This window comes from Festucalex cinctus, chromosome 1 (genome assembly GCF_051991245.1).
Source record: "Festucalex cinctus isolate MCC-2025b chromosome 1, RoL_Fcin_1.0, whole genome shotgun sequence".
Taxonomy (NCBI): Eukaryota; Metazoa; Chordata; class Actinopteri; order Syngnathiformes; family Syngnathidae; genus Festucalex; species Festucalex cinctus.
In genome coordinates, this window is record NC_135411.1 from 35,574,954 (window position 1) to 35,590,884 (window position 15,931).

Consider the following 15,931-nt stretch of genomic DNA (forward strand, 5'->3'; position numbering starts at 1 on the left):
TAACGGAACTCTGAAACACAGACATGTGCACGTTTACAGAGAGTAGCTTTTTACGGCAAAAATGTCATATGCACACATTTACACTATAAATGCACTGTTCTTGTTGCACCTCATCCTAATAAAGGTTTTGACAGCTGGTATGCGTAGAGACTTTTATTTTTGTAAGTACTGCGGGAAATGGTCAGTGAATCTTGACACCGGATCCCGGACTTACTTGAATTTATACACAAGTCCGTGAATGTCTTTTCCACCAAGAACTAATCGAAAGAAGTTTAAACACACTGACAAAGCAAGTAAATGTTGGCCACATGATATTTGTTGAACATTCAGTTTACATGCTCAAACTAGCTATCAAACTATCCGTCAAAAGATCACGGCTGCATGTTGTCATTCCAAATGTAACAGCGCTAAAGCCTGGTTCATACGGCAGAATTAGTCCGATTTTAGCCCGAATCTGCGCTGGTGACAATCGTAGAGACACACAGATATCCAAAAGATCATCTGAACAGATATTCTTGCCGTGCGTGGTCTGTTCAGACTCATCTCGGCCGCTCGGAAGATCGTAACGTTGATTTGAAAGCAGTCCGAATGCGGATGTTAAAGAATGCCGTTTGGCTCACCGCAAAGTAGGGTTGTGTTTGTTTGTTTGTTTGTTTGTTTGTTTGTCCTAGCTCAAAGGAGTGGCGGCGCGGATTGAGAAGTGGCGGCCTGCCGCCGCTAACTTAATATAACTGAAACGCTGAATATTATATTAAAGAAACCCTTTATTCATATGCATACAAAATACTGCCATATTTTATATTTCTATATTTCTAGTCGTACTGTGCAATTTCAAATATTGATGGCGTTTTGTCAAACGGGCATTTCTTTCGGTTTCCCGACAAGATTTTGTTCCCCTCACATCCGTTCCCGCGTCATTGTGAGTGCCCGTGTGTGATGACTCATGATGATGCCCTCTCATTTCTTGTGTGGGTAGAAACAAAAACATTCGCAGAAAAAAGCTCTTAACCCCCCCAAAAAAGTAGTACCCACCCACCACCACATTGATTCAAATTGCCTTTCATGTAGGATAAGATGCTGAACTCAGTGCATTCATGTCAAGCCCTCTTTTTCTCTTTCCGCTTCATGACTTGGTTCAAATCTTTTCATTTTGGTTCCTTTGAAGCGTCGGTCTGAACTCACCTGCTCTTCTATCCTTTTGTATCTACCAGCTTTGAGGGACGGAAGCATCTGGAAGAGAAGGAATAAATTGTAGGTGGAATATGCTTAAGTGTGATTGTGTGTGCATGACTAAAACAACAATTATCCACCTCTCCAGTCTCACATTTACAAAAAAAAAAAAAAAAAAGCAGAATATAGACTTAAGAGTTTGATTTTCTATCAAAGTTGGCGCAACACGCTACGGCTTAGGATGTAAAAATGTACAGTCGGTAGTCAGTGACGACATAAGCGCTATGTGGCTTATTGTTGTAAATATCCCCAATCTGCTGCATTTTGACATCTGATCACAGCTGACCCAAGAATACCCTCCATGTTGCGAAAAATCACACACAATTTGCAGTCGGTATTCTATGCAAAGCCGGTGGAGAAAATGCCAAGGATTTCCTCACTGCTATTGAAAACGTTTAATCCTCCGTGGATGGAAATGTAAATATGACCAAGAGTGGATATGCGTTGCTGGAACACTCATGCTTGTTGAGAATGAACCAATATTGCTTTTGTTTGTTGTGTAGAGCCAGTGAGAGAAGCTAGGAACCTGTCCTGTCATTCTTGGATTTTAAAACCAACTAATCCCCTTTGGTGGTATGTACACATAACATGCAAGGCATTCAGATGATCAGGATCTGAATACGCGACCCACCCGATTTCGGTCCCGGCAGGTAGAATCCATACATAATGTACACCATGCGGCTAAATATTACACTCCAATGTGATGTGACTGTGTTTCCTCGCACCAAATGTACAAACCAGAGGTTTTTGACACGGCAGTGAAACTGTATTCATCAACCATTTACTTCCACCGATGAATATATTCATAAAGTACGCTTTTCAGTGGGTGGTTGGTCTCTCGCCCAGCCTGTATAAGTCAAATTCAAGTTTGTAAACAACTCAAATCACTAACACATTGAAGAGTTATTGGATGTGCACTCATCCATCATTGTCAAAACTTTAAACAGGAAATAAGACGGTTTTAGTAAGTGTGAGAGAAGGATGGATGGATAGATTGAAAACCCAACGATTAACGATTACTTTCCCACTGTCAAAACCCAGCAACACATTTTTGTTGGTCTTCATTGCGGTCTTGTCATAAAGGAGTTTTTTGATATTCTGGTCAGAACCTCAGGGATTATATTTAACTGGGTTTGTGCAATTGTATGGCCTCAACACTTCTGGCAAGTGAGCTTTTTTTTTTTTTTTTTTTTTTTTAGCGCAGTCATGTCCACCCAACTGTTTTATTTAGTATTCTAGATGTTTTAACTTTGGGTCAGTAGTTTGGAAGTGAAAAGGGAGATGCATGATGGATGAGCACTGTGAAAAGCGTTTGTTTGATCCTAAACTTGTGGCACACTCCAAAAACAAAGTTGAACTTGAGCTGCACTATTGTTTATCAAATCAAATGAGCCAGAGGCATTTCTTTCACATAACAGTAAACTTCTCCACAAACACATGAAAAATATCAAATATCAAAATTACAAAAAAGTGTTTGGCTATTCAGTAGTCATGGCATCTATCTATTTAGAATCCCTCAACATCACAAACTTTTCATTCTGAAGTCAATTTGAAAGCACTGAAATGATTTTATCTTGAATTCAGTATCTTCAACTGCAATCCTGAAGTCAACATACTTGTAAAGTGACAAAAGCATAATGGAAAAAGCATATCGGCTCACTACCAAACATGAACTAAAACAAGCAGTCCTCTGACTAAGATTGTGTTTTCCAATACACAGGAGCACATGTGCTGTCACTCACTCTGTCACTTGAAGATAAACAAATATTAATATACTATAATTAGCTTCCAAAATAAAGCACGAAAGTAGACAAATCAGAATCCCAAAAAGAATATTCAAACATGTTACAGATGTTACCGAGGTTGAGATAAATCAGCACCTGATGGGCACCCGATTAAGCATCTATCATCTGTCCGTTGCTCGTTTATCCCAAAATGATTTCCCTTGTTACCCACGGCTAGCCTGAAAGCAGAAATTGGATTCCTGGTCTCCAATGACAGTGTTATCTATTTTCATTCAAATAATGGTTGAGTCTAAATTTTCAGAAAACTTGCTAAAATGCCAAATTGCAGGCATTTAGTTGTGCATTCTCTCTAAAAGATTGTGTGCGCTGTTGGTGGCCCTGTTACACATGGTTTAGTAAGATTGCAAAATTTTTACTCATACCCCAAATGGTGGCCACTAAATTGCATGTTGACTCACTCTAAAAGATTGCACGCACTGTTGGCAAAATATTACAGAGTTACAGAAGAAATCTATTGCTCGGTTCATTTATGTAAAGCCACATCCACATAAAAGCCATATGTACTATTTAACTGCAAAATGACTCTGGAAGAAGCCCACATCAGGCAAATGCCATCACGTTGAAGTGATCCAGCCACAAGGAAATGCAGAATCAAAAAGAGTTTGTATGACATGACTCCTTCCTGTGATTGGCTGTAAGTTAGCCCATAGAGCATTGTCATGATCATTTTTGTTTCTGACATTTCAAAGTTGTTTACATGTGCTTCACCTTTCATTTTGCGTGCGCCTCATCATCATGGGTACACACAGCGTTGTGGTTTTCACCTGCCTTTCACACGTGTTTGAAGAAACACAATCGGCTATCGCAATTCCATCTCAGGTTTGATTAAATTAATCACATTCCGCCGCATAGACAATCAATCAATTAGCAAATACTCCTCATAGAGTGCACAAAATGAACTAGGTGGCAATTTAGCATGTTTGGTGGTTCCACATCTGTTTACATATTTGCACACATTTATTAAGTCAGGCATTTTGTGCCAAGATACTACAATGATCTTCTGAAATTCATTTAAACTGGTTCATGTTCCTATTGTACATGCACTAATCTCACGTTGTTGTTTTTTTGTTTGTTTGTTTGTTTTGCTGTTTGCGACATTTTTTTCATATACCTATTGAACAATTTAGACATAATTCACAAATTATTAACACTACACGTTATTAATACAGGAAAACAAACAAAGAAGCCAGGGGGGTATATTTAAATGAAAACATTTTAAAAGGAGCATAAAGCCACAGTTCTCATTTCTTTCTTGTTGATAGAGCTCAATATAGTACAGTGGTACCTCTACTTACGAAATTAATTGGTTCTGGAAGAAAGTTCTTAAGTAGAAAATTTTGTAAGTAGAGACGCATTTTCCATGTAAATGCCCTAATCCGTTCCAAGCCTCCCAAAATTCAGACATAAATGTTTTATAAAGCATAAAAATGCATCAAAACATGTAACAAATACATGTTACAATTAGATTATTGCACAATAAATGAGCGTTGTGCGTAATGTAAAAAAACAAAACAAAGAATAGAGTAAAGAATAAAAATGATGGTCATTCACCTTTTTAACTGCTGTCTTTATCGTTTTTTGCCCTCTTTGGTTCATGTCCTCCTCTCTCAGATGTTTTTTTTTTTTGTTTTTTTTGCCTGGTGTTTTGTAAAGAACCGATTCAAGGATGTTTGCTTTTGCTTTAGTTTTTTTTTTTTTTTTTTTTTTTTTTTTTTTTTAAACAATCCTTTGAAAATGTCCAAGGCAAACATCATCTTAGTGAGCAAACGCCCGACTGGTGAACACTTTTTCTAGGCGATTCTTTTAAACAAATTCTGAAACGTCATGGAAACTTCCGGTATTGCGAGGCATCTTTTTTTTTTCCCAAAAAAGGCCCGTCTCGTCGCAATTAAAAGCGTACTGTGCCTTCATCAATCACCAATTGTTTGAATTTTTGCACAAATTCGTCGGCCGTTAGTTCATAAATTTACGAAAAACTATTGGAACACGTCATGGGCCGCGGGATGAATGATGAGGACGCTGTATAGACACCGATCTAGTATACGCTCATACCTATGGTAGAGGTTCCTCTTAGCCAATGGGATGCCAGAACGATGCACAAACACCGATCTAGTATTTACGCTCATAGGTACCTATGGTAGGAAATAGCCATAGCCGAAAGTATGTTATGTTCGCTAATATATTTTTACCTTTCGTATCTAGAAATTTCTTTCGTAACAAGAGGCAATATTTTTCCGTTGAGGCGTTTCGTAACTCGAAAATTTCGTATGAAGAGACGTTCGTAAGTAGAGGTTTCACTGTATTAATGTATTGTTTGGTTTTGAATGATTTACTTTGGAGTTGTGTATATGAAATTTCGCCAAAATAATTATCAAGGCTATTAGAAATATTTTTTAGTTTGTTCACTATCATTATTACAGAAAGCAAACAGTACATTTTCCCAGAAATGACAGAAATTAGAGTCAATATGATCAATAATAAAATGAGACACATCTTTCCAGAATTTGTTGGTGTCAGGACAGTGCCAGAATAGGTGGATCAGTGTGTCAGTGGATTCTGTTCAGGGTTTTCCATCATCAAGATGGAATTTTATACCTTCCGCATCTTACCCTCTGATTCCCAATCATGTTTTGTCCACAGTGTGGCCGTGTGTAATAACGTGTACACGGAGTGTAGATAGAGCGCGGCAAAGCTTTGAAGAACCGTAAGCCCCGGCCTGATCCTTTGACAGCGACTTCGAGCCATCTGGCCAGATGAGGCCGTCTCTCTCCTAGCTGATTCTCGATCAAGACTCCAGCTCGCGTGCTCACAATTTATCTGTTGTATGTGAAGTTTTGCCAGCGAGGCCCTGGTGCTCACAGATAGTGACCTCGCCCGCAGGCCCGCTGCGGCTGCCCTCAAAGCTGCGCGTTTTCTGTTCGAATTCCAGACCTTGCTTTCTCCCTGAAGACTTTTTTGTGGGGGGTCAGACAGCGAAGAACGAGGGGAATGCTTTGCCGATTACATTTGAAACAATGTTATTGTTTAAGATGGGTTGACTCCTTTTTGACTCCTATTGGGATATTTTTGACCCAAATGTTTTTTGAGTGTGTGACCAACAAGTTTGTTTATCATTGATTTGAAATTGATGCTGCTCATCCGGAGATTCTTTCGCCAATGGCATCAACACAGATTGAGGACGCAAAAAGTCTGTCTGTATGCATGTGGGAAAGTAATGAGACTCTGAAAAACCATGCACACTAACAACACCTCCACACTGTCACTGTTGACATAACATCTGCCTGAAGAGTTTTATGTCTGACTGTCACAGTGAGAGAGGTGTACTGAGTACTCCACAAGTTCTCGGAACACAAAATATACTACAGGGAAAGTAAGTCAGCATCTTCATCCCTGGCATTTACGTCCCCAATATTCTGCTCCTCTGCAGCCAGCATGCAGCAGCTCTAAGCTCAAGTAAGTAAGAGCTTTAAAACTGCCGAGTCAGAACAAAAAGACTGACAGGAAGCCCAACACGTACGCACACGCACGCATACATAAGTTAGTTCCATGACTTTTCTATTTACTCCTTGTGGTCGTGGTAGAATTCCAACCGTGCAAGCTCACAAAATCAGAAGAAGGACGAGTAACCGTATGGAAATGCATCGTGACTTGGGAATCTAATTCATTTTGTGACCATGCTCATACCTCGGATCAGTCGCACACACATTTGCGTTTATCTTTATCTCTGTAATAATAAAGTTGTCTTCCTCTTCTTGCTTAGATATCAAATAAGTTGATGCCTTGCTCCTGTTTTTCTCTGATTCCAAGCTTTAACGAAGGACATCATCCGCTTCTTCTTTTCAGCAATCACTTTCTTTGGACCCAGAAAAAAGGAATTTGGCAAACCATCTGCACACAAAAACAAAACAAAAAAGAAACAGACAGAAAACATGAGTACTTTCACTACATGGTAACCAAGGCAAACGGATGGGTTTTAATGTTTAACACCACATTATCCACACCCACCTTTTCTTCTGCTGTGTGAGAGCAACCACAATAGCCGCAATTGATTTTAAGATTAAACGGTCACTTTGTTGTTGTGCCATGTTGGACCGCTTGGCTTTTTCAAGAAAGCGGATTAGAAAACGTGGGACAGCTAAGCTACGCCCTTGTAGTTCAGTGCATTGAAATGAAGAGGAAGCATCAAGGAGGATAGTCCATGTACGCGTGTGCGCGTGTGTTTGTGTGTGTTTAAATGGGAAGTGTCATAACATGCTGGCAGACAGACTTCCAGCAGTTTCTGAGTCAGACCCATGACTTGGTTGGCACAAATTCACTTCCTTTAAAAAAATGCTTGGCTGTGAGCGTGGCGGTGTGCGTGTGTGTGTGTTTATTAGAGATGTTACGCTCGAGCCTTCCTGCTCGAATCTGAGTAGTGCTCCGAGAACTACTTTGGGCATCCCAAAAATCACGTGACCCCTGCAAACGAGGCCTCGAACGTCACAAACGTGTCAGCGACTTCACGCTGTTTCGCGGGAAAGATGAACTCGGTGTTTGACCAACCTGCCTGCAGTAATTAAAGCCCCAATTACTTGATACAAAAAATGGGCAAGGTCATGATCATTCGGCTCAAATATTTTTTCCATTCTAGGATTATCATGTATTTGGGTTTTTTTTCAATTCTTTATTTTATTCTCTTCCGAGTGTAAATAAATAATAGCCTACTCTAAAAATACTGTTTTGAACACCAAAGACAAAAGCAATACACAGACTTGAAAGTTCAACTTTACTTATGTAAATCACACTTTAAAAGTACGACACAATCCCACAGTTGAAAAAGATAGACATCTACTGAAACTTAAATGAACTTATGAAATGGTGAGGCTCAAACATGATCGCAAGTAATGAAGCTTTGTAAACAGTGATTCTAAAAATTCCATGTGCGCAGGTTTGACCAGTAGATGGAGCTCTTGCAGTGTGTCAAATGCCTCGAAGCAGTGCTTCGTTTTAGCGCAGCCAGGCGCAATTGTCTTGAAAGTGGTTCATTGTTTCGGAAAGCCTCGGTTTATCCATCACTAGTGTTTTATGTGTAGTGTGTGCGTGTATTAGAGGAAGCCCAAAAATCTCATGCAGCCTCACTCCAGCAGCCATGTCCGCACATTAGCATTAGCCTCTGCGCTAGGAAGGGCTTTACCGTAGATGCTTCACCCTGAGGTCAACTCAAGCGCGATGAAAGATGAGAATATTCGCAAAGACGCGAATAAGACGTCCCACCACTCACAATGGGGGACATGTAATTGAGAAGAAAAAAAAACATTCAAGTTCACTTTCAAGAAAACGAGAAGTTGTTGGTAGTTAACAATTGCAGTTAGCATCGCTAGCTCAATTCTCCATCACCCAATCTCCCTTATTGTCTTCTTCTGCACGTTTTATTATAGAGGGTTTTCTTTTTCAATATTTTGATAGCTGCCACAGCCATTTATCCAGTGAAGCATTTGACAGAACATCACCCTAAAGATTTGTATTTATTTTAGTTTTTTGAACGTGCTTTTCTGTCAGTTCGTTCTGCTTGTGCTGACATCATTCTTAATTTCATCCTGCAGGCAGACGCGTGAGCAGCAAACGCCTCCAGACTTCTTTTACTTCTCTGACTTTGAGAGGCACAACGCTGAGGTTGCCGCCTTCCACTTGGACAGGTCAGCCTGACTCTCGCTCTGTTCCCATAAGATCATTGTTTTCACATCCTCTGTGAGTGTGTGACTTTTTTTCCCCTTGTAAATCATCCTTTTCGGTTAGTTCCGGGAAAGACAGGGTCACACCTGTTCATCCGCACAGACGGCGGCGCATTAGAACCGAAGGTGCAATGTTAATAGACTTAAAGCGTGAATATTTGAATGGGATTTGAACACATGAGGGATTAGATGAGCACACTGAGTGCTGGGATCATCTCGTCATAATCGCTGTTGAATTTGCGGATTTTAACACGATCCCGTTACGCGACAAGGTAAAATTACAAAGTATGAATCATTTCAGCGCAGGTTATTTAAAGTTTACTTGCAGCAACTAATCAGGTTTACATTAGCCTGCACAATATTTGCCTGCTTTTTTCGTTGCTCGAATTATAGTTGTTGTTTTTTTCCATAGGTTTGGCACATTTCTTGAAACTGAGGTGACATTTTCAAAACTGCAAGCTCCTTTGGCCATTTGTGCACAACCTATCAGTTCATAACTGGTCACACATGCTTCATTCCAAGTTCCTTTCCCAAACAAAGAGTCGGTACTGTCACAACTGCAAAGATGCTTCTCAATTCCTTTTGCTCATCTGCATTCACTTCATGCTTTTGCCAAAAGTAACTTGATTGAACTTAATGATTTTGCAGAACACCATGGATCATCTGCAAAAGCTCATATTGCTCCTAAAATAGCTCACCTATGTGTCAAAATCAAATTTCTTTGTCATACAAGTAGTCAGTGCCCCCACAATGCATCATCTCTTTGGAATTCTGTGAGCACTGCAAGTCAAAATCATTAGATGTTTTCTCACAACAGCAAAGGTGCCGCTAATAAAATACAATGATATAAAAAACTTAGGGGGGAAAAGGATTTTACAAGAGCAGTTTTCAAAGTTTGACATACTCCACTCACAGTCAAGGAAATTGCAACACTTTTTATTCACACGAAGTTACTTATACATTAGTGCAACAAAAGAATACCAAATTCTGTATATTTATGAAAAACTAATAACTAAAATTATATCTCGTGCACAGCATAAATGAAGTAAGTTCTGTTGAGTAAATTTGACTCTATTTAGAATGGGACCAAATAGACTCAGTTTTAGAGTATTATTTACACTTGGAAACAAGTAAAATAAAGAATTGAAAAAAATAAAAGTCACTCAAGGGTTGAGGAGCAAACTCAAGACCTTCAGCTTGGGAGTCAGTTGATCGACTCGCTGAGCCACAAAGCTCCTGCTGCCTGCTAGTATATCGGTCGTGTCAGCTGGAATCTTCACAACTCAAAGACCAAAAACTTGGAGTTAAGCAAAGAGTAGAACTGGCGTAGCTCAGGCGGTCCTGCGGCCGTCTCCCAGCCAGAAGGTTCCTCAACCCTTGAGTGACTTATTTTCAATATTTTATTTTACTCACTTCCAAGTCTAAATATTACTCTAAAACTGAGTCTATTTGGTCCCACTCAAAATAGTCACATTTATTCTAAATAGAGTCAAATTTACTCTACAGAATTTACTGTGCAGTCAGTCACTATCGTCACTTTCCCCTCTTGGCCATCGTCCTCATTCTTTATCCACGTCGCAGCGGATATTTTCCCTTGCATTGAAGAGAGGAATAAAACGACGGGAATGTCTCAACCATCCTCTCCATTGATTCCCCCTGTGCTATCCTGGACTAATTTTGACAATTAAACGGATGATTTTGCATATTATGACTTACACACTAAAATCCTACGGACATGTTTTGGAGAGGACAACCATTAGAGTGAAAAACAACTACCATATTTTTCGGATTATACGTCGCCAAAAAATGCATAATTAAGAAGGAAAAAACATATATAAGTCGCACTGGAGTATAAGTCGCATTTTTGGGGGAAATGTATTTGATAAAATCCAACACCAAAAACATACATGTCATCTTGAAAGGCAATTTAAAATTAAAATAAAATAGAGAACAACAGGCTGAATAAGCGTACGGTATACTAACGTTACATGACTGACATGCCTGGTAATGTCAGTAACGACGTAACATATTAAGAGTTTGTAGCAAGACGTGACGGGAGTCGGAGGCGGAGTGTTGAAGCACGAAAGCCAAAGGCTGGTGTTTTGACATCAGCTTCTGAGGTCTTAACAGCAACTCCCCACTCAGCTAGAAGCTAACAGGCTAACTCCCCTTTTCCACATAACAAAACCTTCCCCCCGGAACTCCCTTCGTCCCAACGTTCCGTGGGTGAATTATGTTCCCATCACTACAAGTTATTCATATAACTCTAGCATAAAGTACATGCTAACAAGTTTACCAAACTATCAGTTTCACTCCAAATCACTAAATCCAATGAAATCTTCATCCTCGGTGTCACTTCCAAACAACTCCCCCAACTCGGGAGGTAGACGATGCGCCGCTTCCTCTTCTACCGGCAATGTTGAAAATTATCAACACAGGCCTAGAGCACCCTTTTGCGGTTTAGTGTGAAAATAATAATGTGTTAATAATTTCACACATAAGTCGCACCAGAGTATAAGTCGCACCCCCGGCCAAACTATGAAAAAAAACTGCGATTTATAATCCGAAAAATACGGTAATCCACTTTGATCAGCAAGATCTATTCATTTGGAAAATGTACTAAATGTGGGCACATTGTGCTAACTGTAGGCTAAACGTACACAACCATTTGCACAGATTCACTGAAGCAATTGAGACATGTATTGAGACATTGGCAATAGGATGAAAGCAATGAGGAATGCCATTTAGTTGGCACCAATTGTACAGTGGTTTTGGGGATTTGTCCATGGTATTTTGAAAATATCTCAGTTTCAAAAAATGTGTCAAACCTTTTGGAGAAAAACTGTAAAGAAATGTATCATAACCTCAGATCTGTATACAACTGAATAGGAACTGTTTCTGGTATTTGATATCAAGAAGGCGTTGTAAACGTAAAGATTCAAAGTCAAAACACAGCTACTATTACTTCTTTCCATTTCTTACCTCCTAATGTAGGTAAGCCTTCTAAACTGTTTGAACTCCTTAAGTGTGCATTCATGGACACACCCACACGCATACACGCATACACCGGCACGCACACACCTAGACGGCCAGACAGGTGCTCCTTTGTCACAGCGGCCCAACATGACGGTGCGGATTGCGGCTCCTGAATGCCGTCCTTTGTCAGCTTCAGTTTCATCAACTCTGCTCGGATCAGTACGTCAGCTTGTACGTGTTCGTGGAGGTGTGTGTGTGTGTTTGTTTGTGTGTGTGCTCCCACGAGGCTTACTCTCAAGTGTCACTTGGAAAAGTAAACAAGGCATAGTGTTCTTACGTTAAACAAAAAAAAAAAGCGGGGGGGCACACAACAAGGGTGAATTGTTCTTGTGGGACGTCAAATTTGTGTTTTGTTTCATCTGAATGCGTGTGCGTGTAAATTCAGTCTATAAGTTAACCCTAATTTTTAAAACTGTGAATTGATGTCTACCTTTTTGGTTTTGAGATAATAAGATGTCAAAACAAAACTGGAGACAAGTTAAATGTCCGTTAAGAAGATGTGCTTCATCTTTGACTTGACTCCGCCCCCACTCACAAATTTGCCTGCAGGGTTTTGGACTTTCGGCGAGTCCCCCCAGTGGCCGGGCGGCTGGTCAACATGACGCGAGAGATTCGAGACGTGACGCGTGATAAGAAGTTATGGAGGACCTTCTTCATCTCACCAGGTAAAAACAGCAGCAGCTTCACACAACACAACACAAGTCATTGCAGCTTTGCACTAGACTAGAATGAATGTGAGGGTAAATTAGTGATTGCCAAGTCTGACCACAGGGTGGTGCTGTTGCAAGCAGACTCTTAAGAGGAAGCAAGCCTTCCATGAGCAGAATAAATATTTTACAGCTGAAAAAGCATGTGATTGCTATACTGTAAAGTAGTATATATATGAGACATTGTTTTGTAAATGCCATCAATGTTCTCTTGTGACAGCCAACAACGTGTGCTTCTACGGCGAATGCTCATACTACTGCTCCACCGAACACGCGCTGTGCGGCAAACCGGATCAAATCGAAGGCTCCCTCGCCGCCTTCCTGCCCGACCTCAACCTGGCCAAACGCAAGACGTGGAGGAACCCCTGGAGGCGCTCATACCACAAACGCAAGAAGGCGGAGTCAGTAACGCACTCCATCACTTTAAGATCTTTTTTTTTTTTTTTTTATCCTTTTATTCACGATTCTTTATTAATGTGAGCAGGTGGGAGGTGGATCCAGATTACTGCGACGAGGTGAAGCAGACGCCTCCGTATGACCGCGGCACGCGACTCCTGGATGTCATGGACATGACCATCTTTGACTTCCTGATGGGTACGAGCCATTTGAGCACCTCCTCATAAACTCGTGTTCAATATTTCAATTGTAACATTGGGGGGGGAAATATCCTTGCTTGGATATCATTTCAATTGAATAGACTTGTAGTGCCAAATTTTGTGCCTTGACCTCAGTTAAACATGACATTAAAAATCACATTTATCAATAAATTGCCTGTTAACGATGGTTTTTCTCTCCAGGTAACATGGATCGCCATCATTACGAAACTTTTGAGAAGTTTGGAAATGACACCTTCATTATTCACCTTGACAATGGAAGAGGGTAATGTCAACACTTCTGAAAGTACATTTTGTTCTTTTTAATGCATAGGAGCGTTGATATTCTGCGACATGAGTAAATATGTATGTTTTAGTCCACCTTTGTACATTCCCTTTCTTTTGTCAGTCCTAGGGTTATATTATTTTTGGCATTTTCCATTATAGTTAGTTTTTATTTTTGTTTTGACTTTTGTGTTATACATTTAATTAGTTTTCAGGACCAGTGTATTAGTTTTTATTAGTTTTATTTTTTTAGTTTTTGTATTAGTTTTTATTTTAATTTAGTGTATTTCTTGTATGCAAAATAAAAATAAGCATTACAATAAGTATTGCTTAGTAAAAAATCCAACAAAAATATTATTTTAAAAGCAACCATCCACAAATCCAATACAAGTCAACAGAAAGTGGATTTGTGGCATGAATTCCTGTAGAGAAGTATTAAAGAAGCAATTATAGGAGCAATTCCATCTGGTGGCGTTTCTTTATTGGCTGCCGCTTGATGACATCACGTCTACATGACACACATTAAAGGGACCACAACTCCCAGAAGGCAGTTCAACCATCTGACTTCCATCTGACAGCTGTTAAACAATACCCAAATACATTTCATTTAAAATCAACCCCAAAGGCTCATGAATTTAATGAATTGACAAAGATGAAAATGAAGAACATTTTTGCAATAATTGTAGTTGGTTTTGGTGAGTTTTATAAATGTAAAATGTAGTTTCAGTTGTTTGTGTTATTTTTTTCTTATGTCATTCATAAAAATGTTTTTGTTTCAGTATTAGTTTTAGTCATTTTCTTAATTTTAATTTTTTAATAACCTTTTGTCAGTCCAAACACTGATTCTGAAATATTTTTCCTCAAGAGATTCACAGACCGAAAACTGTCTATTCACACATTTCTTTGCTCCTTTCCTTTGTTGCTTGGTCAACATTTAGCCCCAATTTCTGCATAAACTGCAATTAACACTTGATATGTCTTTTTCAATTGAACCGTTCAGGTTTGGGAAACATTCCCACGATGAGATGTCCATCCTGGTCCCTCTCAGTCAATGCTGCAGGTCAGAAGACGAGAACGTTATTTCTGCATGACTCGAACGAAGAAAAGGACGTATACAAACAAGCGTTTCTTTGTTTGTAGGGTGAAGAAGTCCACCTTCCTCCGTCTCCAGCTGCTTGCCAAGGAAGACTACCGTCTCAGCGCCCTGATGGAGGAGTCCCTCCTCCGAGACCGCCTGTCCCCGATCCTCATCCGGCCTCACCTGCAAGCCCTGGACCGCCGGCTGGGCCTGGTGCTGCGGGTGCTGGCCGACTGCGTGGAGAAGGAAGGCTACGGCAACGTGGTGGAGGAAGATGTGGACGGCGAGGCGGCCACGCACACGGCCTCCGCTCACAGGTAGTGAGGGAGGATAACGGCAACGCCGGATGCGGGAACGCTGGAGCCAATCCCGCTTTTCATATCACGCTGAATTCAGTGAATTCCAAGACTTGTCATCAATGGTGGAGTGTGTTTATACAAGAGACGGACCTCCAAGTGCGGCAACAGACTGGACGAACATTTGGTTTGGTTACGCGCGAGATCCGTTTGCCAGTGTCTGCTTCATGTCCATGTTTTATTCTATCTTTACGTCATCAAATGCACACTTTTGGCAGCAGTACAGTGAAACCATCTGGATTTGTCATAGGTGGGAGCAAAACCCTGCCTTGAATAGCCAAAATCCAAAAGTAGCGACGCCACCTCAGAAAAAGTTTTGAAATTGCCTATGATGCCACAAGATGGCGGCAGAGCACTTTTTCTATTGTGTCACGTTGCTTATAATAATCATTCCTCCCACTCATAATCACGACCAGAGAAACTTGCTCCAGGCTATGATGTGACTTTGTACAACACTTTAGTGCCCCGTGGCAATAACGTCCATGTGGAAATATGCTATTAGGCCACGTCAATGAGAGCATTCTAGTTTTATTAATGTGCGTTTTAGACAGACTAATGGCAGGTAAGTTGCATCTATGTGAAGCAAACATATTTGCAATTGTTAATTCCCATGTCCACTATTATTCCTTATAAGACCATTAAACAGCTTATATTGTTTACAGTTCTTTTGTTGACAGTTTAATTATTTTAATTTAGTATTCTTCTGCTTCTTTGCCTTGAATCATATTTTGGGTAGCGTAAGAATTTGTGTTCTTGCCCAGTTTATATCAATGTTCCTCTTTCATATACTGCATATATATCGGCGGAGATAGCAGATATACCGTATTTTCCGCACTATAAGGCGCACCTTCAATGAGTGACATATTTTAAAACGTTTTCCATATATACGGCGCTACAGTAGAGGCTGGGGTTACATTATGCATCCATTAGATGGTGCTGCGCTAAAGGGAATGTCAACAAAACAGTCAGATAGGTCAGTCAAACTTTATTAATAGATTACAATCCAGCTTTCTGACAACTCCATTCACTCCCAAAATGAACAAACAGCTGTTTTTTTTATTTTCTCTGAGGTAAAGTATTAGTAATAGCTAGCGATCCAAGATGGCGGGATCTTCTGCGCATGCGCGTCA

General features: G+C 40.2%; 1 protein-coding gene across 1 annotated transcript in view; it reads left to right on the forward strand.

The window, feature by feature from the left end:
- The window catches only part of fam20ca (FAM20C golgi associated secretory pathway kinase a), a 40,221-nt gene extending 24,756 nt beyond the window's left edge, over positions 1-15,465 (forward strand). Inside the window, exons 4-10 of the mRNA XM_077532509.1 lie at positions 8,618-8,710; positions 12,332-12,447; positions 12,710-12,890; positions 12,974-13,083; positions 13,287-13,368; positions 14,368-14,427; positions 14,508-15,465. Of these exons, the coding sequence (XP_077388635.1) occupies positions 8,618-8,710; positions 12,332-12,447; positions 12,710-12,890; positions 12,974-13,083; positions 13,287-13,368; positions 14,368-14,427; positions 14,508-14,766 (901 nt within the window). The 3' untranslated portion in view covers positions 14,767-15,465. The remainder of the gene's footprint in view (positions 1-8,617; positions 8,711-12,331; positions 12,448-12,709; positions 12,891-12,973; positions 13,084-13,286; positions 13,369-14,367; positions 14,428-14,507) is intronic.
- The last annotated feature ends 466 nt before the right edge of the window (positions 15,466-15,931 follow it).